Source organism: Gopherus evgoodei, chromosome 6 (assembly GCF_007399415.2).
Source record: "Gopherus evgoodei ecotype Sinaloan lineage chromosome 6, rGopEvg1_v1.p, whole genome shotgun sequence".
NCBI lineage: Eukaryota > Metazoa > Chordata > Testudines > Testudinidae > Gopherus > Gopherus evgoodei.
The window spans coordinates 90,129,660-90,153,143 of NC_044327.1; the positions used below are offsets into that span (position 1 = coordinate 90,129,660).

Here is a 23,484-nt window from a genome sequence, read left to right on the forward strand (position 1 = left end):
TTAAAAATATTTCTCAGCTTTTATGCGAACTAGTTCTGGCTCAGCAACAAATTATAGAAGTACTCATAAAAAACAATATTTTCTGTATTTTAGTGTGTGCTTTGGTGAATAAATAAAATGTGAAAAGAAAAAAAACAAAAGCCCTACTGCAATCCACAGATTAGTGGAGAAAGGTGCTCCTTCACCCAGCTTGCCTGTGGGGTGTGATCATGATACTTAAATAGTCATTGGGACAGAGACAGAACCTGAGAGAATGACTAGAGCCTTGTAGAGCACCTGCATGGAAGACTGCAGACCTAGGGTCCAGTCCCCCTATTCCAATGACTATTTAATTATTTATCCAAAGTGGAACAGGATTAGCAGGAGAAACGGAGGGTAACCCACATTCAAATATCCCGTGGTGCAGAGGTTAGGGCACCGTCCTGAAAGGTAGGAGACAAGGTTAAATCCTTTCTCCCCACCGGGCAAAGAGGGGAATTGAACCTGGATCTCTTCCATACTGGGTGAGTGGTCTAACTACTGGTCTAAAATTAATAAGGGAACTACTATCTCCTCCTGTGTTTTTTCAAAGAAACATCTTAGGTACCTGAGCTGCCTGACTCCAGGAGCAGGGTTCTCAACTGTGGATGGCAAACAGAGAGAGGAACCTCCCTTCAGCTGGGTTAGGTGCCTAGCTCTGTGGAAAGAGCAGAGCTCAGAACCCACCCGTCATCTGTATCTCCCATTAGCTAGCCTAGGGGGCTCTCTGCCTAGCATGTTGCCTTTTGTGGATAGCATTCTTAAGTGTTTCTGGTTGTGTCATTCTGTGTTTTCAGTTTTCAATGTGATACAGATTTTTATGTTGCCAGTGCATAACTGTATTATAAAAGTAAGGAGAAGCTCGAGGCTTTGGTATCAGGATGAGAGAAGCTGGAGTTTTTGGCATCTAAGAAGGTAGGGGAGGCAGTTTGGGATTAGCACATTAGCTACATGTTTCTGGTGAAATGATCAGCAGAGAAGTAGGTAACAATGTTAACACTGAAACAGTCATTTTCAGGTTTTAGCGTTAACACTACATTGCGATGAATGGGGAAGTTCATGCTTCTCAGATCTATCATTTCATGCCACCTAAAGACTCAGAAAAATAATACTGATTGCTTTATATGCAGGTCATATTTTTCTTTGCAACACTGAGAGCATAATTTTTTTAAAAAGTTTAGATTTTGGAGCAAAGGGTGTATTCTGCAGTAAAGACCATGGCTGCTGAAGCATGGATTATTCAGGTCCTGCTAATCTGGCTCAGTTGCCTTTCTTCAGACCCAGACCATCTTAAGAGAGAACTCCCAAGAAATCACTTTTCAGAAGTACCTGAGAATGGGGGAAAGCCCAGGAGAAAAACAAGTTTTTTTTCCCCCTTCTTCTGTTACAGCTTCCACTTCTAGGGCTGATCCACAAAATTGGAATCAGGATCCACAACAAGCTCATCCAGATAAATAAATAAGTTTCTAATGTATATTCCAGACTTCCTCTTTCTGTTTGTCTTTTGTCCTTGTTGTTTGTCTTCCAATACGTAGAGTATAGAGTGGTGTTTGGATTGAGATAAGGTATACATGCCCTATGATTGCGGGCACAGGAAGGGGTTAATGGACTCATTAGACTAGCATCATCCTGCAGACACTGCAGCTCCTAGGCAGAATGTCCTCCAGCTGTGGACACCTAGGAATAAGAAATAAAAGGAGGAGGCAGGGGTAAGTAAAGACTTTTTGTTGTTGCTGTTGCTGGGACAGACTGAGTGGCTCTGGAAGAGGTTTCAGGCTGTTAAACCCTAAAGTTTTAAAGGTTAATAGCCTGTAGGCCAGTAGTTCCTGGGTAAACTGTCACTGGGGAAAAGGTCTACATGGATTTAAATAGCTCCTAGATCAAAAAGGAACCTTTCTGTTTTTGCCTTGGAGTAGAGGCAGCCTCATTATTTTGGGATGTGTTTACAAACTAATTTTTTAGGTGTCTGATTCTGGCCACTGTTGGCACATAATGAGGAGCAGAGCTGGGGCAAGGAAACTCCTTGAGCAGTGCTCAGTCTGAATGGACTCATTTTACATGAAAAGCCTGGACCTTGGAAAGCAAGGGGCCTTTAGTCACTAGGGAGCTTTGCATGCGTTCTGGTGAATTGTAATGGAGCACACTAAGTGCCATAATGAGGACCCTGTAAAGTAAATAATTAGAATTGTTTCCCTTTTAGAGATCGGGAAATTAAGGCAGAGAGGTTACTTGGTGAGTGGCCCAAGACCACAGTGGGAGTTATTGTCAGAGCTGGGTTTGGAGTGTTGTGGTAAAACTTTCAAAAGCCCCTAAGTGACTCAGCCAGTCTTCATTGTCCAAAGTTGCTTAAATGATTTAAATGCTTATGCTCCTGAGTCACTTAGGCACCTTTGAAAATGCTGCCTTTAGTCTCTAGTCTAGACTGTGTCTTGCAGTGCTGAACCACGCAGATTGTGGCAAGAGGCCACAAAGGTACCTTAGCAAAGGAGGTTGTGGTAGTTCTAGTGCAGGGGTCAGCAACCTTTCAGCAGTGGTGTGCCGAGTCTTCATGTATACACTCTAGTTTAAGGCTTTGCATGCCGGTAATACATTTTAACGTTTTTTAGAAGGTCTCTCTATAGGTCTATAATATATAACAAAACTACTGTTATATGTAAAGTAAACAAGGTTTTCAAAATGTTTCAGAAGCTTTATTTAAAATTAAATTAAAATGCAGATCTTATTAGTTTAGTGTGATCCTTGCCCTTGCTTTTCCTTGCTGAGTTTTCCAATGTCTGGTGGCATGTATTTGGATATTTTAAGCTGCACACAGGTGTTACTGAAATATTGGCTTTGCTTAGCTGAGAGCTAATTAGCAGCCTGACAGGGATAAGGAAAATGCTTTATTTTGCAGAAAAAGGAGAGCCTGTACCTTGGTACAAAAGATTTTGTTTTACATAAATTTTATAAACCTTTTATATACATTTTAGACAAAGACCTTTGCGTGTTAATACTTGATTGGTAAGTGTAAAATCTTATGCTTTTGTTATTTGGGTAGTACTGTCTGGTTTGGAGCAGGATTTTTCTGCTTTGAGGCAGAGGAAAAGAGAGAGTGCAAAAGTTTAGGCTACTGTGTTTGTGAGCAGTACTTACCCCCCCCCCCGCACTGGCCGCTTGTAATTTATTAAGGGGGGGTTAGCCAGCTTTTACAATTTGGGGGGGGGGCTGGCAATATTAGTGGAGTAAGTGTGGTTTGGGTTTTTTTTGTTTGTTTGTTTGTTTTTGAAACAGTTATGGTTTAGCATTTTACAGGGGAGAGGTTACCAGCACATTACCCTGTAATGGTTTTGCTGCTTTTAGAAAAATTTAAAGGCACAGTAGATTTGTTAGTGGACAAGAGAGAGGTTACTAGCACTTTATTTTGTATGGTTTTTTGGGCTGTTTAGAAGGCACAGTGGAGCTGGCCGCTTGTAATCTATTAAGGGGGGTCAGTCAGCTTTCACACAGGCTTCTGAGTGATCAGTTGTTAACTGGCTGAACCCCAAATCGGCAGCTGAGGTGAGTGGAGTTGGTGGCTGATAGGGCTGAGCAGGGCCGGAGGCCTGGACCCTGTCTGGCAGGGGGCCTGCGCTGGAATTCCAACCAGAAGCAAGGTGAGTGGGGCTGCAGTGGGGACCCCGACTGGCAAGGACCCAGCAGCTGGAACCCCAGAGTGGCGGCAGGCTGAGTGGGTCAGTCCGCCCACCTCTGGGGTTTCGGTGGTGGGCTGAGCGTCTCCGCCCACCCCAACTCTGGGGATTCAGCCGCCGGCTACTGCCAGCCAGGGTCTCAGCCCACTGCCAGCCTGGGGTTCCTTCACCCAGGCCAGCAGTGGGCGCTGAGTGGGACCAGCGGCGGGACCCCAGCTGGCAAGGGGCCAGCAGCCAGAACCCCAGAGCAGCGGCTCAGCCTGCCCGCGTGCCACCTTTGGCACGTGTGCCATAGGTTGCCGACCCCGTTCTAATGGTATCACTGCCAGCTTAGGCAGCCCTGTGCCCACAGTCAAGAACTGCTCTAAGTTCCTGCCAAAATGGAAAGATACGTTTTATGAGTATTCAGCACCAAACCTGGGTTGCTGTAGGAAGAGTCATGAATTAGCCACGAACATCAGAAAAAATTGCACTATGGCAAACTTGCAACCCTAGCAATGAGCTTCTGTGTTCAAGGTCATGTCTGCAAGGAAGACGGCTAGAAACTTAATTTTCACTTTCAAATGAAAGCTGAGCTTTTCTTTGACATTTAGAGAGCTCCCAAACTGAGGGGGAGGAGTCGGGCAAGAGCATGGCTGACAGGTCCAAGAGGCCAGTTTGGGGGCCTGTGGTAAGGGCCTGATTATTTGTCTTTTCTATCTGACGGTAACAGTGTGCAGTATAACTGTGCCAGAAGTGAATGACTCTCCTCACAACTAAGAACAACCAAGGTGGCCTCCCTGAGGCTCAGTTATTTACTATTGTGGTAGTGGAGCTTGGGGCTATTCCAGGATGAGAAGTACACAGCCAATTGGTCTTACCTGAGAAATATCCAGTAAGCAGTCACCAAATGCAGTAAAGAGAGAGGGGAAAACTGCCGTTTTCTGATTAAGGTTAGACTTGAGGAAAGCTCCTGAACAGTAGTCATCATTACATATTTAATTGCTACCTTTCCTAACTTCCGGGAGCAATTTCAAATATAATTCTGTCCCAGTAAACTCCTAGTGACGTCATACAGCCCTGTAATTATGCCTCTCCCCACTGTAACAGCACAGAAGGGAGACTTTAAACTTCCATTACCCGCACCTGCAGCATGAGACAGGGTATTGGGTTGCACATGGTGCAGATGTTGAGCTGGCAGTCTCTAGGACACATACAGTCTCCCGGTTCACTCATTCACTTTTTGGAGGAGGATGAGTTTACGTTAAAGTTAGGTAACTAATTATTTTGCAGTCCAATAGTCTTTTATAAGCTGCACAGAAGTAGCCAGTTTAGGACCTGGTGTAAGGTCATTAGAGCTATTTTGTTCACTGTAACACTGGGTTTTCTTTCTTACTGCTGCAATTACTGCTTTAGCTATATTTACTCACTGATATTTTATTAGATCACATTGCTCTCTCGAGGCTCTCATGCTGTCAATACTTACTTTATAGCCATGTACCAATTACAAGGTGATGACAAGACCCTTCACAAAATTCTGGTGTATCTAACCATATTTTTAGAAATTTCTCTCTCCTCTCCCTCCACCCCCTCCCTCAGTGTCTGCATCACTGATGTGCTTCAGAGTTAGTTATAATAGACTTTCGTAAGATTGACGTAACCAGATCTGACCTGATTCACCAGTGAGAAGTGACTCATCCTGCTACAGAAATGAGAATGGACAATAATAACAAATTGTTGTACAGAATGAAATCTCAGAGACACTGAGAAGACCCATCCTGGACAGATTACGCTTATCTTTGACAGATACTGGAGGGATTTGTCTTTTTTCTAATAGTTTGGTGACACTAATAAAGTTTGTTGTGCCAATAAATATTTAACAAAGTGAACTGGTGTGCTAGGGAACTACATAATATGTCTTCAGAGAGAACTGCATTTAAAAAGACAATATTCAAAAATAACCTCATGGCCATTCTGTATCTTGTTACAATTTCTCCCCCCACCCCTCCCCTGCCATACCCCCAATTTATAAAACTCACTGCTTGTGAAAAGGCTTAAGCTGTATGTTTACTGCCTAACTAAATATCTGGCTGGATTAAAACATAGGAATGTAAAGTCTGTATTTATTTGTGAGTAGTTCACTCCCATTATACTTGGAGTTACAGAAGACTCCTAGTTCTGGAGAAATACTGAAGGGCCCATTGTGCCTTTCTGTATTTGTAACACAGTCTAAATGGTAGTTAATGTATGCGTGGCATCAGGTGCAGAACTGACTCCAGAGTGTAACCAAATCATAATCAAACTGCTGTTGGAAACAGATGGATTCATCAGTCTATGTATGTGTTGTGATTTATTTTTCGTGTTCAGGAAAAAAAATTGCCTTTTTTCAAATCAACAGGCGGGCCACATATAAACATAGCTGTGATCTTGAAATGAGATACCATTGATACATTACTTTGTCACAGCCAATCCCTTACACTTAATGATTTGCGCAACCATAGCACCATCCATTTACATTTCTCAAGTATCATGTTGCTCTGGCACCGCAATCTTCCTACCACTACTAAGTAAATGTCCCTTTAAAATGCCACTTAAGACAATAGAATAAGAAGCCTGCAGTATTTTGAAAAGTTTTTGTTAAAAGCAATAAATGCTTACTTTTTCAGTAGTCTCCATCCTGAATGGAGAACTGTGTATATTAATGCATGTAGTGTTGTAGCCATGTTGGTCCCAGACAAGGTGGTGAGATAGTACCTTTTATTGGACCAACTTCTGCTGGTGAGAGACAAACTTTTGAGTTACACAGAGCTCTTCTGAAGATATTACCTTTCCCACCTTGCCTCTATATTAATACAGTCTGTAACGGGTGGCTTGAGGCTTAAGGGCTAGAGGCCTGAGGCTAGCCAAACCCTAGTTACTAAAGGCAGGTCTACGCTATCGCTTAAGTTGATCTAACTTATACTGCTCAGGGGTATGAAAAAGACATTTCCCTGAGCAACACAAATGACAGGGACCTAAGCACTGTCCACACCAGTGATATGTCGGCGGGAGAGGTTCTGCAAAGACTGCGCCAATGTAGTAGTTCTAGTGTAGACCTGCCCTTAAATAAGCACACCTGAGCTGGGATCAGGTCATGCTCCTATAAGAGTAGCAGGAAGCTGCAGAAAGTTGTGGATGTGGAGCTGGTGGTGCAGCTCTGTTAACCACTTGCTTCTAGCCCCTGATGTAGGGGGGACATAGCTGAGGACAAGGGAATGTGGCAGGAGATCACCCCTTCGGTCTGGCTGTTTCAGAGTGCTAGAATGGCCCCCTTTGGGCTGTGTTCAGCTAAGCATAAACTAGAGTGGTCCCCAGGCAGCCCTAGTTTAAACAGGACCAAACCCTTCCCCGCTAGCACTAGGTTCCAGGGGTCACAAAATTAGCTGTACTGAGATCATGGCTCAGAATCTGGGCCTTGATGTGTATGTGTAAGAAAAAAGTGTGGGAGAGGAGATTTGTCTGCATAGTGTGGAAAGGTTTCCAGCTCCTAGAGTACAACCTCAGTTATCCAAATGTCTGAGGGAGGCTGAATAAATCCAGATCTCCTCAGAGTTTTTGATGTACTGTGGTAGAAGTCAAGAGACTCATCCCCCGTTTGGGATAATTGTAATTTTACTGGTGTAGCAAGCTGTCTATTGCTCCAAAAATGTTTTGTATTAACTAGATATTTATATGGCTAATAACATCCACAGTCAGAGAGAGAATAGAAATGTATATACGGTGAACTCTCATGGTACAAGCCAACTATTGACTACTGAGGGCTAAGGAGACACTTCCCATAAGGGCAGGTTATTACATGATTATTCATTATGGGTGAAATCCTAGCCCTACAGAAGTCCAATATGACTTATTGACCTCAGTAGGACCAGGAATTCACTGTATGGAGATTTTTACTTTTATATTTGGATTGTGTTTTGCACCTTCCTTTGATGCTTCTGGTAAGAACCACAGTCTGAGAAAAGATATTTGTCTGATCTGATCCAATATGTATAATTCCTATGTGCCTAAATTAGCAACATAAATGTCACTCACATTGGTGACTTTTTTTCCTATGAGAAGTCTAATTCCTATAACGATAATGTATTTTCAGGTGAGCTTCTATTTCTGTGTGAATATGATTTAAAAAACAAAACTGGTACAATGCAATATTCTTACTGCCGTCATTTTTATACCAGACCTACATCTGTTCCATTAGCACTCAAGGAACTATTCTACAAATGTCAGCTTGATGTTTCAGGAGGTTGATCTAAAATTGCTAGCAATTTGGTGTCTGTGCCTTTTACCTTTCTGAATTGCTTTCTTCTTAAGGAATGCTCAGATTTTTTTATGTACCCTTTTTATGCTGGCTGGCCTCTGCCTTTTTTCTTCTTTTGAAGCTTTACCTATGTACAGCTGCCTTACTTGTCTTTTCTTATCATTGTGATTTTACAACATATAGGGCCAGATTTTGCATCTGCAGTTATTTAGCAGTGTGATCAGTCACTTTATTTTATAGTGCATACAATTGTACAGAAAATTAATAGGAAAACAGTTTCTGCCCCAAACTATTGTATTCTATATTTTTAACTTGACACACAAGCAAGGATACAACATTTGCGAAGAATCAGGACAAAGAAAGGAGGTTCCATCTCATAGGGCTGGCTCCTGCAATTGATTCTGTGCAAGTGAAGAAGTCTGCCTGCATTAAGTCAGCTGCAGGAGCAGGGTTGTAGAGTGTACAGTGACTCAGTTTAGGCATATGGTACAAAAGCCATAGTGACTCAGACCTAAATATCTGATTTGTGGCATTGTGGGCTGAAAATTTGGCCCATATTGTATAATCTTTAAGGTTTTTCTCTTCTTAATAGTGTTCTATGGGTGATTGGAAAATTATGCCTTTTCGTTGTCTGCTTAAGTGATTTCTGTTCTTAACTAGTTATCAAGAGAGAATGTAATATGTAGCAGCTGTAAGCCCTGAGTTCATTTTGGGTCATGAATGTCGCCTATACGTGTGAAAAGGAGGCCCTCTGAACTATGTGGTAAAATGTTCCATCCCTGATTTGCAGAATGACTTAGTAAACCATTGGAGCAGGAAAGTGCTTTGGTGTAAAAGAGAAAATCAGGGTGCATAGATACTGAAGATGTCTTAGCTGAGCACCAGGCTAATCCATTAGAAAAGGTCTCCTCTTTTTGAAAGCATATTTTGTAGTGACAGAGCTTGTTGAAGTTTTCCATAGTGTAGGCTGTAGAAAAGACAAGTTCTCGTGACTCACAAAAAAGTTTTTTTTTTAAAATAAAGTAGCCTAAAATAAAACATCATCTTAAAAAAAGAAGTTATTCTAAAATCAATCTGAATCTTTTGCAAACCAAAAATATCTTCAGGGATACTGGTAAAAATTGCAAGCAGCCAGATCTAATTTATGAAAATCTAGGCTGAGGCAATCATGAAGAAAGGAGATAATCTTCAAATAGTTATCAATCCCCGGTTTCCTTTCTGAAAGGTGCTAGTTCTGCAAGGAATAAGGTTAATAATGAAAGAACAAGACTGATACCTCACAATGTAGAAAATCTCATTTTTCTAAAGGCTAATCTGCCAATTTTGAACTACTTTTCCTATGCCAGTATTTTGGGAAAGGATGATGATTAACCTAGAGTTCTCTCTCCTACACAATGCTGCCATTTTAATACTTCCACGAAGTATATAAGGGATTTTTCCAGAGGGAGGCAATCAGGTATGCTGAGGCACAAAAAATTGGTATAAATTCAGATAAACTTTGTTTTAAAAATCCAACCTTTTGGTTCTTATAAAAACCAAACCATTGAAATTTGGACAAAAAATTAGTGATCTCATGTGCTGGCTGTAGATGTGATCACTTTGCAGTATGTTCTGGTTGGTACGGGGGTGGGGGGGAAGGGGCAATGGATGCTGAAAAAAATGAATAAGGAGAGGTAGGTTGTATGAATTCAGGAAGACAGAGAGCACACATCCATTTTCCCCAAGCATATGATCTGTATCTACCTGGATGCTGACACCAAAGAAGCCATCCATAAATATTTATTATTTGTATTCCTGTAGCATCTAGGAGCCCTACCTATGGACCAGGGCCACACTGTGCTAAAGGCTGTACAAATACAGAACAAAAAGACCATTCCTGACAATCTGAGTACGACAAGGTACAATAGATGGACACAGGCAGACAAATGGCGAGTACAAGGAAACAAAGAGATAGTATTACTCAGTATGCTGGGCAGTGGTATCAGTGCACGACAGCCTGACCATTGTCTTTTTTTTTTTGTACACATCATGATAAGAGGAGTTTTTTATGGAAGGATTTGAAGGATGGTAATGAATTCGTTTTGTGGATGTTTATGGGGAGCTCCTTCTGAGCATAAGGGGCAGCATGGGAGGGGCTTATTTGAAAATTTTAACAAGTGGGCAATGGAGACAGGCTTCATGGGATGATTAGAGGTGGCAGCTGACACCTTGGTAATGAATGAGAGAGGATAGGTAGGAGGCAGATAGGCCATGAAGGGCCACAAAAGTGAAGAGAGCTAGCTTATGTTTGATATGATACAGAAGTGGGAGCAATGGGAGCAGGGGAAGCCCTATGTTTTTTGCCCGGGCTGAGAATGTTTTTGGTTCCCTTCCCCACTGACCACCATATGTATGGTGATCAGTTTGCCACTCTCATTGGTTTGGATATCAACAAAAGAACTGTTACTCAGCGACCTCTTTCTGATGCCTCTGGGCTGCCTGTATCAATAAACCAAAGTACATGCAAACAAATAAAATAAGCCCTGTCTGTACTAGGGAAACATTTCAAAACAATCCCACAACTACTAATAGTTTCCCCTGAGGTAAATCAGGCTAAGAAACTTGGTATAGCTGGACTGCTAGCTACCACATGCATTATAAACTCTGAATGATCTAATCCTGCTCAGAGCAGATCTAATTCATATATAGTGCTTAAAACAGTAGTGGTTGCCTCTGCTAACAGAGACGGAGCAAAACTGGTGTTAAGTGAAACTTTTTTTGACAGTGCTATGCAGCATATGGGCTTGATTTTTAAGAGTTGTTTGAGCTGACACCTTGACCATCTGGAGAAATTGAGATCAGTTCCCCTTCCTCTAGAAACTGCCCTATTTTTATAGACCGCATGATTAGTTATAAAGTGTAGCTGCCTTTTGTCTATCAGATTCCAAAGGGATCTCACTGTCTTTTTAAATCTGGAATTGACAGAAGAGCTCGTTTGGCTCTTTGCTCCCCTTTAGTCCTCTTGTTGCACTGTTGAGGCCGAAGCTGCTTCTCTTTATTAGATAAAATGTGTGTGATTGCCACAAGAACCATTTTGGCGGATTCCAAAGGGTCTGTGCCATCTGTCACTGGGACACTGTAGTTAGGAGGCACTGGAAGGTTTGATCATTAGTGTGTCTCTATGGTGTGCTCTGGTTGTCACAAAACTTCATATACAATTTATTTTTTTTAATATATTTAGTTAGTTTGTTCAAATGATTCTCAGGAGATTGTCTGAACAACTGTTTTGTTGCCACATAACATCGCCATTGACTTTCAGTACAAGATCTCCTTAAAAGCTATCCCTCAGTAACTAGCCTCATTATGCACTCATAATTTCACAGAACATTTAATTATTAATTTTCATTTCCATTCTGATAACCTAACACATGCAATGTTGTGACATTCTGTACTTCAGAGGAGCACCCTGTAACCTGCCATATTCCTCATCTGTATATAATTGTGATATTACCTTACAAGGCATGCTTTATATGCATCGGGGGAAAGATTATGACCTGCTGAAAGTCATTTCTCTATCCATATATGTATATCATTAATGCATGTGAAGTTATGAGAATTATGTTGTATGGTCACTAAAACATGCGGTAAGTTGGGGAATCAGCCAGATATTAGCACCCCAGAGGCAACAACAAGGAAAGTAACCAATGCCTGTGCGTGGTGTCAAAAAAACCATCAACAGCCATTGTCAGCAAGGGAACTACAATTCAATGACTCGCCTGCATGCGGCCACACCAGTGGAATTGCTTAACCTTACCTGGAGACCAGCAATGCCCCCCAGACATGCCTGGACTTGTGTTTTCCAAACACATGGACTGAGGGTATAAAACCAAACACAGGGGGGCCATGTGGGGCCTTCTCCTGCCAACACCTATGCTGGAAGCAACTAAGGGCATGTCTTCACTAGCAATGTTAAAGCATTGTGGCACCAGCGCTCCCACAGCTAGTGGTTATGGCACCAGCGCTGGTAGGGGAATAGCTGAGCTGCGCTCCCACTTCTCTACACTGGCACTTTACAGTGCTGAAACTTGCTGTGCTTGGGGAGCGTGTGTGTGTGTTTCACAACCCTGAGCAATAAAGTTGCAGTGCTGTGAAGTGTCAATGTAGACAAGCCCTAAGACACTGAGAAGACAGGACTCCAACGGAGGAGATTGGCCCAGGTTTTAGGAACAAACCTGTATATTAAGGACTGCAACATCAGGTGGGGTGAGAACCTGCTTAGTCTATGTGTTGCCCAGTCTAATAGGGTTGAGAGTTTAGACTGTGTGCTTATGTTATTTTCTAACTCTGACTTTTTGCCTATCACTTAAAATCTATCTTTTATAGTCAATAAATGTAATTGTTTATCTTTACCAGTGAGCTCGTATGAAGTGTGTGGCGAATCTGCTCAGGTTTCGCAAAGGCTGGTGTATGTCCATTTTCCATTGTTGAAATGGTGAACCAATTAATAAATCTGCACTGCCCATCTTGAGCAGTGCAAGATGGTATGTTCCTGGGGTTCAGTGCTGGGGGAGGGGGGTGACGGGACTGGGCTGGTGCCTTTCTCTGTGTGATTCATGAGTAGCTCTGGGAGCATTCATGCAATATAGCTGGGTGTGGGGTTCCACATGCTGTGTGCTGAGTGATTACAGTGTCTGGAGCGGTTTGCTGCTGGTCACTAGCAAGGCATTGTGAGAGACAGCCCAGGCTGAAGAGTTCAGGGGCATAGTGGTCCCGCAGTTCCAGGCTGCATCTCGGGGGGGATCCCGTCACAAATGTAACTTCTGTTTGCACATGGCAATAGATCAAATGCACAATGTAAGCTAGAAGCCTCTGTTAATTGGCTGAGCCTTAGTCAGTGGACAGGGCTATCAAGAAGGCCAGGGCTGTATAAAGCAGTGAGCAAGCGACCAGGTCTGCTAACAGGGAGTTTTGCAAGGGAGTTGGGAAGGGGGCAAGGTTCACTTGCCGTTCTTTAAAACCTGTAAACTAAACTATATTCAAAACTTCTTGATTTAAACAATACCCTTTCATTAACTTAGGTAGCTGTAGGAGAGAATGTAGGCAGAAGCCCAGCAGCAGAGTAGGGGCTACCCAGTTTATTGTGCTGAGTGAAGCATGTATGATTGCCTGCCCTGTGGGCGGGTGGCATATGTGTGCATTCGGTGCAAAGAGCTCCTGGCCCTCAGAGACTGCGTACGGGCTTTGGAGGCCAGGGTGGACGAACTAGGGGAGCTAAGGGAGGCAGAGAGGTACATTGATGAGGCTTTCTGGGACACTGTAGAATTGTCCCGCCTCTGGTCAGACAGCCCCTGTGCTGTTGAGGAGGATGAAAGGTCCAGGGAAGTAGAACAGTCAATGGGAACAGAGGGAAACTTTCTCATAATTGGGACCCACCTTCCAGATAGTGTCAGGGTATCCTCTTGCACTGAGGTTACCTCTCTGGGGGAGGGAACTCCAGTCGCTAGGAAAAGGCAGGTGTTAGTAATGGGAGATTCAATCATTAGAAACATAGATAGCTGGATTTGTTATGACTGGGAGAACCGTGTGGTGACGTGCCTGCCTGGTGCGAAGGTTGCGGATCTCTCGAGGCATCTAGATAGACTTATGTGTAGTGCGGGGGAGGAGCCGGTAGTCGTGGTACATGTAGGTACCAATGACATAGGGAAGGGTAGGAGATGTCCTGGAGGGTAAATTGAATAGGATTGATCCTAGGACTGAGCCTTGGGGAACACCACTACTTACCCCTCTCCGTTCTGAGAATTTACCATTAATTCCTACCCTTTTGTTCCCTGTCTTTTAACCAGTTCTCAGTCCATGAAATGACCTTCCCTTTTATCCCATAACAGCTTAATTTACGTAAGAGCCTCTGGTGAGGGACCTTGTCAAAGGCTTTTTGGAAATCTAAGTACACTATGTCCACTGGATCCCCCTTGTCCACATGTTTGTTGATCCCTTCAAAGAACTCTACTAGATTAGTAAGACACGATTTCCCTTTACAGAAACCATGTGGACTATTGCTCAACAGTTTGTTTCTCTGTGGCTGACAATTTTATTCTTAACTATTGTTTCGACTAATTTGCCCGGTACCGACATTAGACTTACCGGTCTGTAATTGCCGGGATCACCTCTAGAGCCCTTTTTAAATATTGGCATTACATTAGCTAACTTCCAGTCATTGGATACCGAAGCCGATTTAAAGGACAGGTGTGATGAAGTGGGGGGGGGTTCTTGGGGTTTTCTGTCTTTTCCAGGGTTTGCATGTACAGGGGATGGGACTCAATGTACCTGGGTGTTACTGGTTTAACAAGGTGAGGGGAGAGGGAGTTTGTTATTACAGAGGACCGGAGAGGGACTCGGGACTCCAGCCCAGGAGACACAACCAGTTCTGGCCAGCGGGAGGACAATGGGCTGCAGAGAGAGGACCCCGGTGACCTGACCAGCCGGTTCCAGCCAGAGGAGAGCTGCGAGGAGAGGGGACTTGGGCCTTCCTGTTTACGACCCTGTTTACCTGGAGAGAAGACAATGGACAGAGGCAGGGCTTGAGGTCGGGGATATCAGAGGCCCAACTGGGAAGCAGGGGGGCTCGGGGATGGCGAGGAGAAGCAGGCAGAGCCCACCTGGATGCAGGAAGACTGGGATGTGCTGTTATTGTGAGAGGCCAGGCCTGGGGCCCTGAGAGTTTCCTGTGCTGTGTTCAACTCTCAATAAACCCTCCTGTTTTATGCTGGCTGAGAGTCACTCTGGTCTAGAGAACAGGGTTGCATCAGCCCCTTCGGGGGTGAAGAGGCCCAGGGCGTCCAGAGTGCATGGACTCCCGGAGGGGGCCCACGGCAGAGACAGACGTGCTAAGGCTCAGAGAGGTGCGGCTCCAGGAGGTGGAGGGGCCTGACCCCGAGAGAGAGTGGACCCCCGAGAAGGGCTGTCTGACGAAAAGGAGCACCCCCAACGGACCGCACAGGGCCAAGAGTGGGCATGATCTGTGAGTCCGTGACAACAGGTTACAAACCTTAGTTAATAGTTCCGCAGCTTCACATTTGAGTTCTTTCAGAACTCTTGGGTGAATGCCATCTGGTCCTGGTGACTTGTTAATGTTGAGTTTATCAATTAATTCCAAAACCTCCTCTAGTGACACTTCAGTCTGTGACAGTTCCTCAGATTTGTCACCTACAGAAGCCAGCTCAGGTTTGGGAATCTCCCTAACATCCTCAGCCGTGAAGACTGAAGCAAAGAATCCATTTAGTTTCTCCTCAATGACTTTATTGTCTTTAAGCGCTCCTTTTGTATTTCGATCATCAAGGGGACCCACTGGTTGTTTAGCAGGCTTCCTGCTTCTGATGTACTTAAAAAACATTTTCTTACCTTTGGAGTTTTTGGCTAGCCGTTCTTCAAACTCCTCTTTCGCTTTTCTTATTACACTCTTGCACTTAAGCTGGCAGTGTTTATGCTCCTTTCTATTTGCCTCACTAGGATTTGACTTCCACTTTTTAAAGGAAGTCTTTTTCTCTCTCACTGCTTCTTTTACATGGTTGTTAAGCCATGGTGGCTCTTTTTTAGTTCTTTTACTGTTTCTTAATTTGGGGAATACATTGAAGTTGGGCCTCTATTATGGTGTCTTTAAAAAGGGCCCATGCAGCTTGCAGGGATTTCACTTTAGTCACTGTACCTTTTAACTTTTGTTTAACTAACCCCCTCATTTTTGTATAGTTCCCCCTTTTGAAATTAAATGCCACAATGTTGGGCTGTTGAGATATTCTTCCCGCCACAGGGATGTTAAATGTTATTATATTATGGTCACTATTTGCAAGCAGTTCTGCTATAGTTATCTCTTGGACCAGCTCCTGCGCTCCACTCAGGATTAAATCTAGAGTTGCCTCTCCCCTTGTGGGTTCCCATGCCAGCTGCTCCATGAAGCAGTTATTTAAAGTATCGACAAATTTTATCTCTGCGTTTCGTCCTGAAGTGAAATGTTCCCAGTCAATATGGGGATAATTGAAATCCCCCACTATTATTGGGTTCTTAATTTTGATAGCATTTCTAATTTCCCTTAACTTTTCATCATCACTTTTACTGTCCTGGTCAGGTGGTCGATAATAGATCCCTAATGCTGTTATATTTTTATTAGAGCATGACATTTCTATCCATAGCGATTCTATGGAACATGTGGATTCGCTTAAGATTTTTACTTCATTTGAATCTACGTTTTCTTTCACATATAGTGCCACTCCTCCCCCTGCACGACCTATTCTGTCCTTCCGATATATTTTGTACCCCGGAATGACTGTGTCCCATTGATTGCTCTCAGTTCACCAGGTTTCTGTGATGCCTATTATATCAATATCCTCCTTTATCACAAGGCCCAACTAGTTCACCCATCTTATTATTTAGACTTCTAGCATTTGTGTACAAGCACTTTAAAAACTTGTCCCTGTTTATTTGTCTGCCCTTTTCTGATACGCCAGATTCTTTTTTTATGTGACTGTTTTAAAGTAAGAGATGGGAGAAAGCCGACTGCTGCAGAGGAGCACGTGGATCAGACAGAGACTTCTCTTAGAGGAGAGTCTATTGATAGAGATTTTCTAGGTTTTAGTCAGGAGGAGAGGATGGAGGAGGATAATCTAGGGGCCAGATCAGACGAGAAACATTCACATAAGAAGGAATTGGACACATCAGAAGGGCAGACAAATAAACAGTGACAGGACCAATCCTATTCAACTTATTCATAAGTGATCTGGAGAAAGGGGTAAAAAGTGAGGTGGCAAAGTTTGTAGATGATACTAAACTGCTCAAGATAGTTAAGACCAAAGCAGACCGTGAAGAACTTCAAAAAGATCTCACAAAACTAAGTGATTGGGCAACAAAATGGCAAATGAAATTTAATGTGGATAAAGGTAAAGTAATGCACATTGTGAAAAATAACCCCAACTATGCATACAATATGATGGGGGCTAATTTAGCTACAATGAGTCAGGAAAAAGATGTTGGAGTCATCGTAGATAGTTCTCTGAAGATGTCCACGGAGTGCGCAGAGGCGGTCAAAAAAGCAAACAGGATGTTAGGAATCATTAAAAAGGGGATAGAGAATAAGACTGAGAATATATTATTGCCTTTATATAAATCCATGGTACGCCCACATCTTGAATACTGTGTACAGATGTGGTCTCCTCACCTCAAAAAAGATTCTAGCTCTAGAAACGGTTCAGAAAAGGGCAACTAAAATGATTAGGGGTTTGGAGAGGGTCCCATATGAGGAAAGATTAAAGAGGCTAGGCCCTTGGCTTGGAAAAGAGGAGACTAAGGGGGGATATGATAGAGGTATATAAAATCATGAGTGATGTAGAGAAAGTAAATAAGGAAAAATTATTTACTTGTTCCCATAATACAAGAATTAGAGGCCACCAAATGAAATTAATGGGCAGCAGGTTTAAAATAAATAAAAGGAAGTTCTTCACACAGCGCACAGTCAACTTGGGGAACTCCTTGCCTGAGGAGGTTGTGAAGGCTGGGACTATAACAGCGTTTAAAAGAGAACTGGATAAATTCATGGTGGCTAAGTCCATAAATGGCTATTAGCCAGGAAGGGTAAAGAATGGTGTCCCTAGCTTCTGTTTGTCAGAGGGTAGAGACGGATGGCAGGAGAGAGATCACTTGATCATTGCCTGTTGGGTTCACTCCCTCTGGGGCACCTGGCATTGGCCACTGTTGGTAGACAGGATAGTGGGCTGGATGGACCTTTGGTCTGACCCAGTATGGCCGTTCTTATGTAGCTTTCAATATTTTGTGTGAGAAAAGGAACTCTTAGTTACAGGGTTTGTAGCTTACTTATTAGGAAATAGTGATAAGTTCTTTGGAGTTTAATGTCTTGGAGTAGTGCCTATGGTGTGAACACCCTTTGACGTGTGTTGAACTGAGAAGAATCAAGGCTTAGTGATGCATGAAAGCCAAACATGTCAGTCATAACTACATAATTATACTGTCTCTCACGTGCAGGTAACACTATGTTAATACTAAACAGGGATCGTATTCTTTAAGGAACTAAAAACAGTACACTAAAATTATACACATTTAATGTTCAGGTATAATTCTTTGCAAGATATCAGATTTAAGAACAAAAAGACACCTTTACTGAATGCTATAGCAATATAATACTGTGCTTCCCAGGTTCCTGGGTCACATATAAAGGTCCTAGCACTCCTGCCTGGAATTAGGATTTCATTTTATATCTGACTCATGGAGCAATTTCTTTAGCTTACCTTTAACAGGCAGTCAGGGTGGTCACTGAACAGGAACGGAGATTTACGCTCTCTGAGAAGTGACAATTTTTAAATAAAGTGCCCATTGATTAGAAGTAGCTTGAGGGCATTCTGACTTTCCACTGCAGTTAGATATTGGTGTGGGAGGACCTGTGCATTGTTTAGTCTGTGTGACAATATTCTATGACTCTGTGAATTTAAGAAGATCTCAAGGGAAATGAATCATTAGTATAAAGAAAAAGTATATTAAGTTCCATCAAACTGCACAAGAAACTGGTCTAAAGCAACAGTCCAACTTCTTTGTAATATAACAACTGACCAGACATAAATGTTGTCAGTTTTATTGTGTTGGCACTTATCATAATGAATTAATGCGGATGTTTCCTCTTTGTACTCTGCCAGGCATAGCAGTGAAGCATTTTCCTGGAATTTCTGTAGGCCATAGTTAAAAAAAATAAAATAAAACAGCCCTAAACCCATAGCTTTCAAATAAGCGTTTTAAAAAGAAATTCACTTATTTAAACAAACCCATAAAACAGTTTTTTTTAAAAGACTGTTAGTTGTGTGCTTTTCTTCCCTTCAGAATGTTTTATAGAATCACATTTTTATTATTCTGTTTGATCTTTCTTGCAAAATCCTATCTATTAATGTGATCTGAAACTGAAAATAACTCTTGCATTTCTCTCATTTAGCAGGCTTCAACTACAGAAGTACAAATTGGGCCCATGAGATTGACACAAGATCCTGTTCAGGTAGGACTTTGTTTCAATTTGATGGTACTGTAAGTTCTGTGTGAAAGTGCAAAGGAATTAAAGGCTCAATCCATGTATAACTATTAAAAAGTCATTGCCCACCCAACCACTTGTATTAGAATGCACGTCAATATTGCTAAATGACACGTCTCCTTCCTGAAGCTGTGTTGCAGCTCCGGAGTTACATATAGAAACATGGTGCAGGCAGTATCCAGCAGGAGTATTATAGGACTCTGGATACCTTTGTTTTTTCCTCAATTTGGAGTGCAGCTATAAACTATGCAAGAAATTCTTCAGAAAAGAATCTCGGCCTCTTACGAGAGTGACGAAGCTTGGTGTGGAAAGGCAGCATAAACTCTGCTGCATTTGAAGTCTTTCAAGAGCTGGAAAGTAGGGTCCTTTTTGTTCTTGGAGCCAATTCCCACAAAATTTAGGGAAGGTTTGGACTTGAGCTTTTCCAATTTTGGACCATCTTTAGGAAGATTACTAAGATTCCTATTACTATGTGAATTGTAAAGTTTTTAACATGGTGGTTCTCAGCATTTTATAGAGCTGAGAACCCATTCTTTCTGGCTAGTGTCTTTGTTACTAATAATGCCACTTTTTTTTATATGAGAAAAGCATGTAATAGAATCCTGAAAACTGTTCTGCTCATGATCTTCATGAAACTTATTGTGCCCATATGTTAAATGTAGTAGCTGAAATTTGAAGAAAGCTGTTGCATTATGCTAATCATCTGGTAACAGGTATAAAACCATTCTTTTTTAATGTATGCAGCCAGGAAGGAATAATACATAACTTTTATGGACAGTAGCAGCAAATCAACATTCTTACTACTAGTATCTGTTACCCACTAGAACAGCTGGTTTAATCCTGCAACATTTCACAGTATCTGGCTAGATAGCTATAGAAAGTTCCTCATTAATGAAAGTTGCTCAGGCAGGCACCAGCAGTTTATCTGAAATGGCAGTCGAGCTTTGTGACTGTGTAATGTGCTCAGGACTGAACTACAATGCTAGAATTAATATGCAGATAAAGTAACGAACTCCTTGACCACTTCGGAGAGCACATTCCCTAAAGCACACAATTTCTTTGGTTTACCTACAAGCCCGGGAAGAAACCAATGCACAAAGCATGTGAATGTGCCGTGACAAGCAAAGCACTCAAAGAGAGGCCACTAAAATAGAACCATTCCTGTCACTAGCTTCTACCAACCAGAAACTCTTTTCTAAGTGTTCTAGAATTTTCAGTCCTGATACAGTTCTATAAAACACTCCATTACTGAGTTAAAGGTATCGAGTCACTCCCTTTGCTGGAGGATGGCAGAACAGGACAAAGAGAATTGTGCTCTGACAGGTTACAAGTACGAGAAATCAAATGAGCCCCAGCAATAGTGGCTGAACTATGGCTCTGCATACAATTGCTCTTGCTCATGCTTACCACAATTTCTATAGGTTTTGTCTGTTCTGGTAAATAAGATACATGCAGTGCTTAATTTGTGATGGAAGAATTAGCCCCAGCAAGCCCCCAGCACAAATTAAGCACAAATGCACCCACTATCCCATACACCTGACCCTGCCTATCCCCTATGCAATCCCCCCATCCCACACACAGTGCATGCACCCCCAACCTACACCCAGCCCAAACATACACCCATGCCCCATACAATTGTCCCTGGGATGCTGTTGCTTTAGTTTCCAAATTGGTCAGTGGACACTGGATAGCAGCACCGTGCCCCGCCAACCACCTCCATCCGCGTTGCTCTCTCAATGCCAGGGTGTGTGTTAATTTTTGGCCCCACCTGATCCATCGCTCCCATACAAAGAGGTTGTGATCTTCCCCAACTGAACCCAGATCGCTCCACTCTTGGCCTGAATCGGGACACTTACCCCGCTGGAATCCCTTGTGGGGAGGAGCGCCCCATCTCTCGTGAAAGAGGATCCAGAAATGGGTCCAGCTCCCACCTCCTGGTGCTGGTTACCTGCTGGGAGTGGGCTGGGCAGCCTGGCTGCTGTCTGGGCCTGCAGCAGCCGGGATTGCAGGCACCATGGTGGGATTAGCTCCTCCCCCCAAGCATAGAGCTGCCGCCCCAGTTGGTGCATCTTGCATGCCCTGCTCTGTGTGCCTGCTATGCCTCCCCCAGCATGGCACTGGGGCTGCCTCCTGGAGCCTCCCTCCTGTCCCAGTGCCGTACTGCCCCTGCCCCACACTGCGCCCTGGCTGCATGGACACCTCACCCCTCTCCTCGCTGCCAGTACTTGGGAGTCTCTGCCCCTCCTGGGCCTCCATGACATGCATCTGACGAAGTGAGTATTCACCCACGAAAGCTCATGCTCCAAAACGTCTGTTAGTCTATAAGGTGCCACAGGATTCTTTGCTGCTTTTATAAAATGTTGAAACCTTTTTTCTGTGCCAAATACTGGTCTAAATAATGATTTGATCAAATGAAATAGTTCTTTCGTGTTATCTTATGCTTGTAGAAGTATAACTAGCTTCAGTAGTAGAATGGTGTCTTTGTTTTTCATGGAATTTTAACATAAATGTGTGGAACTTTTCAGGAAAAAAATGTTCTTCGAACTTTAATAGTTTGCACTAGGATAGGCAAGAAAATATTTAACAAGTAAAACTACTCTCCACATTTATGTGAAAGTTCTCTTCAGTGTCCTTAGCAGAAATCATGTTTCTCTAAATACTGTCGTGCTAGTGTTAGCTGTTGTGATGTATTTTAAATTAACATTCATCACGTAGGAAGGGAGAGTAAAAAAAAATGCTTTAGGGTTGTTGTTTTTTAAGCAACTTATTTGGTGGTAGATGGTCTTTTGTCCATCGTTCTTTTAAAGAGATAAGAATCTACAGTATTGCATAAAAGCCGGAATACGGTTAAAAACATTATATAAGTTAGTTTCCATATAAGAGAGGCATTATTATACAGTATTCTTTTTATTGGGGAGAGGGGAGAATCGGACAATGTACCTAAACACATTTGTGGAATAAATCTGTGTTACTCTGCGCTTGGCTAATCAGGCAACATATTGCTAATAAGTCCATTAATTTAATAAATCTGCATGTTAGTCTTTTGTTCCCTCTTAACAATGTATGTGACCTGTTCTTTTATACAGTATAAAATCTGCTGTCATCCAATTTAAAATCCCCATTTGCTGCAACTTCATCCCATGTAAAATTACCAGAAATTAGTCTACATATCTGATAAATCCAAATAGCTTGCTAAAACAAGTTCTTGTCAGGCCTTCTGTAACAGTTAGGTTTGTTTTACTTGGTGTACTTCTTTAAGGTTTATTTTCTAAAGTGATGAATATTGCTTGTTTCATTTGGAGGGAACTGACCCACGGAGCTAGGAATGCTAAGAACATCCAGACCTGCCTGGAATATTGCCTGTATGTTTGCTTGGTATGTGACATTATTTGTAATTATGCCCTGCCACAGGCCATTTAACAGATGGGTGAAGAGTCCAGTGGCGAATTTACAGTGGGGAGAAGAAATGTCTGTTGCGGCATGTGTTTGTAGCATAGCATGCTGGACTGTGCCTGGACAGTCTACTCCTGGTCTTATGTTCCTGACCCTACAAATGGGTGAGGGATCCAGGCTGTGCCTACCATGTGATTCTAGCATATCAACCCCTGGTCTTTAAACGCCCTTATGGTATTCTCTCACAGAGTCTTTATCGCTGCCTAAAACCCTGTACTCTTGCCTCTTGGGACCCCAGAAGTGACACCAAGTACTGGAGGTAATGCACATGAAAAGTGTCTCCTCATCCCCATTGGAAGCCAGTGGAGCAGTTTATCTATGTAGGGACTTGCAAGTTCTGTATACCCCCCCAAAAAACTGTACTGGCAGACATCTCTGAAACAGAACAAAAACTTAGTTCTGCATGCCACAGGTCCTGGATTGGGCCCTGTATGTCTGTCACTTTGAGCCATACCACATGTGACTTAGGAGGCCAATTGGCTCTGCATCCACGTTACAATGGGGAGAGAAGCAGAAAAGGGAAAAACAGGATGGACAATAAATGTAGGGAGAATCAACAGGATGGTCAGTGCGCAGAGCCTCTCTGGATTTGGCCCTTGGTCTGTGAATGTCCCTTTCAATTAAAGGGATCGATTGGTATAAAACCTCACTTGTACAAATACGTACACTGATTTCAGTGGGACCATTTGTGCAATTACTTATGTGAGTAGCTTGCAGGATCAGCCCATAAGACAGAATCTCTTTTTCTGTGGAAATCTTTAGTAAAGAACACGTCAGTCTGCATTTGAGGCCATTGGTAACTGTTAAAATAACATTTAGGAAGTGAGTTAAGGGTGATGGAGTAACTTTATTAAAAAACTGGATTTTTTTAAAGAAGATGGCCAGGGGAAACATTAACAATCACTTTAATTCTAAATGATATATGGTGGCAATTTCACTAATAGCCTAGGAGTTTCATATGCAGTTGCCTGCTCAGTACAGAACATGATGATGGTTTCTCTCCAGAGAGGGTATATGGT

General features: G+C 42.7%; 1 protein-coding gene across 1 annotated transcript in view; it reads left to right on the forward strand.

Annotated features, from left to right (window-relative positions):
* The window catches only part of PDE8B (phosphodiesterase 8B), a 163,576-nt gene that overhangs the window by 60,379 nt on the left and 79,713 nt on the right, over nucleotides 1–23,484 (forward strand). The window contains exon 2 of the mRNA XM_030566063.1: nucleotides 18,920–18,979. Coding sequence (XP_030421923.1) covers nucleotides 18,920–18,979 — 60 coding nt within the window. The remainder of the gene's footprint in view (nucleotides 1–18,919; nucleotides 18,980–23,484) is intronic.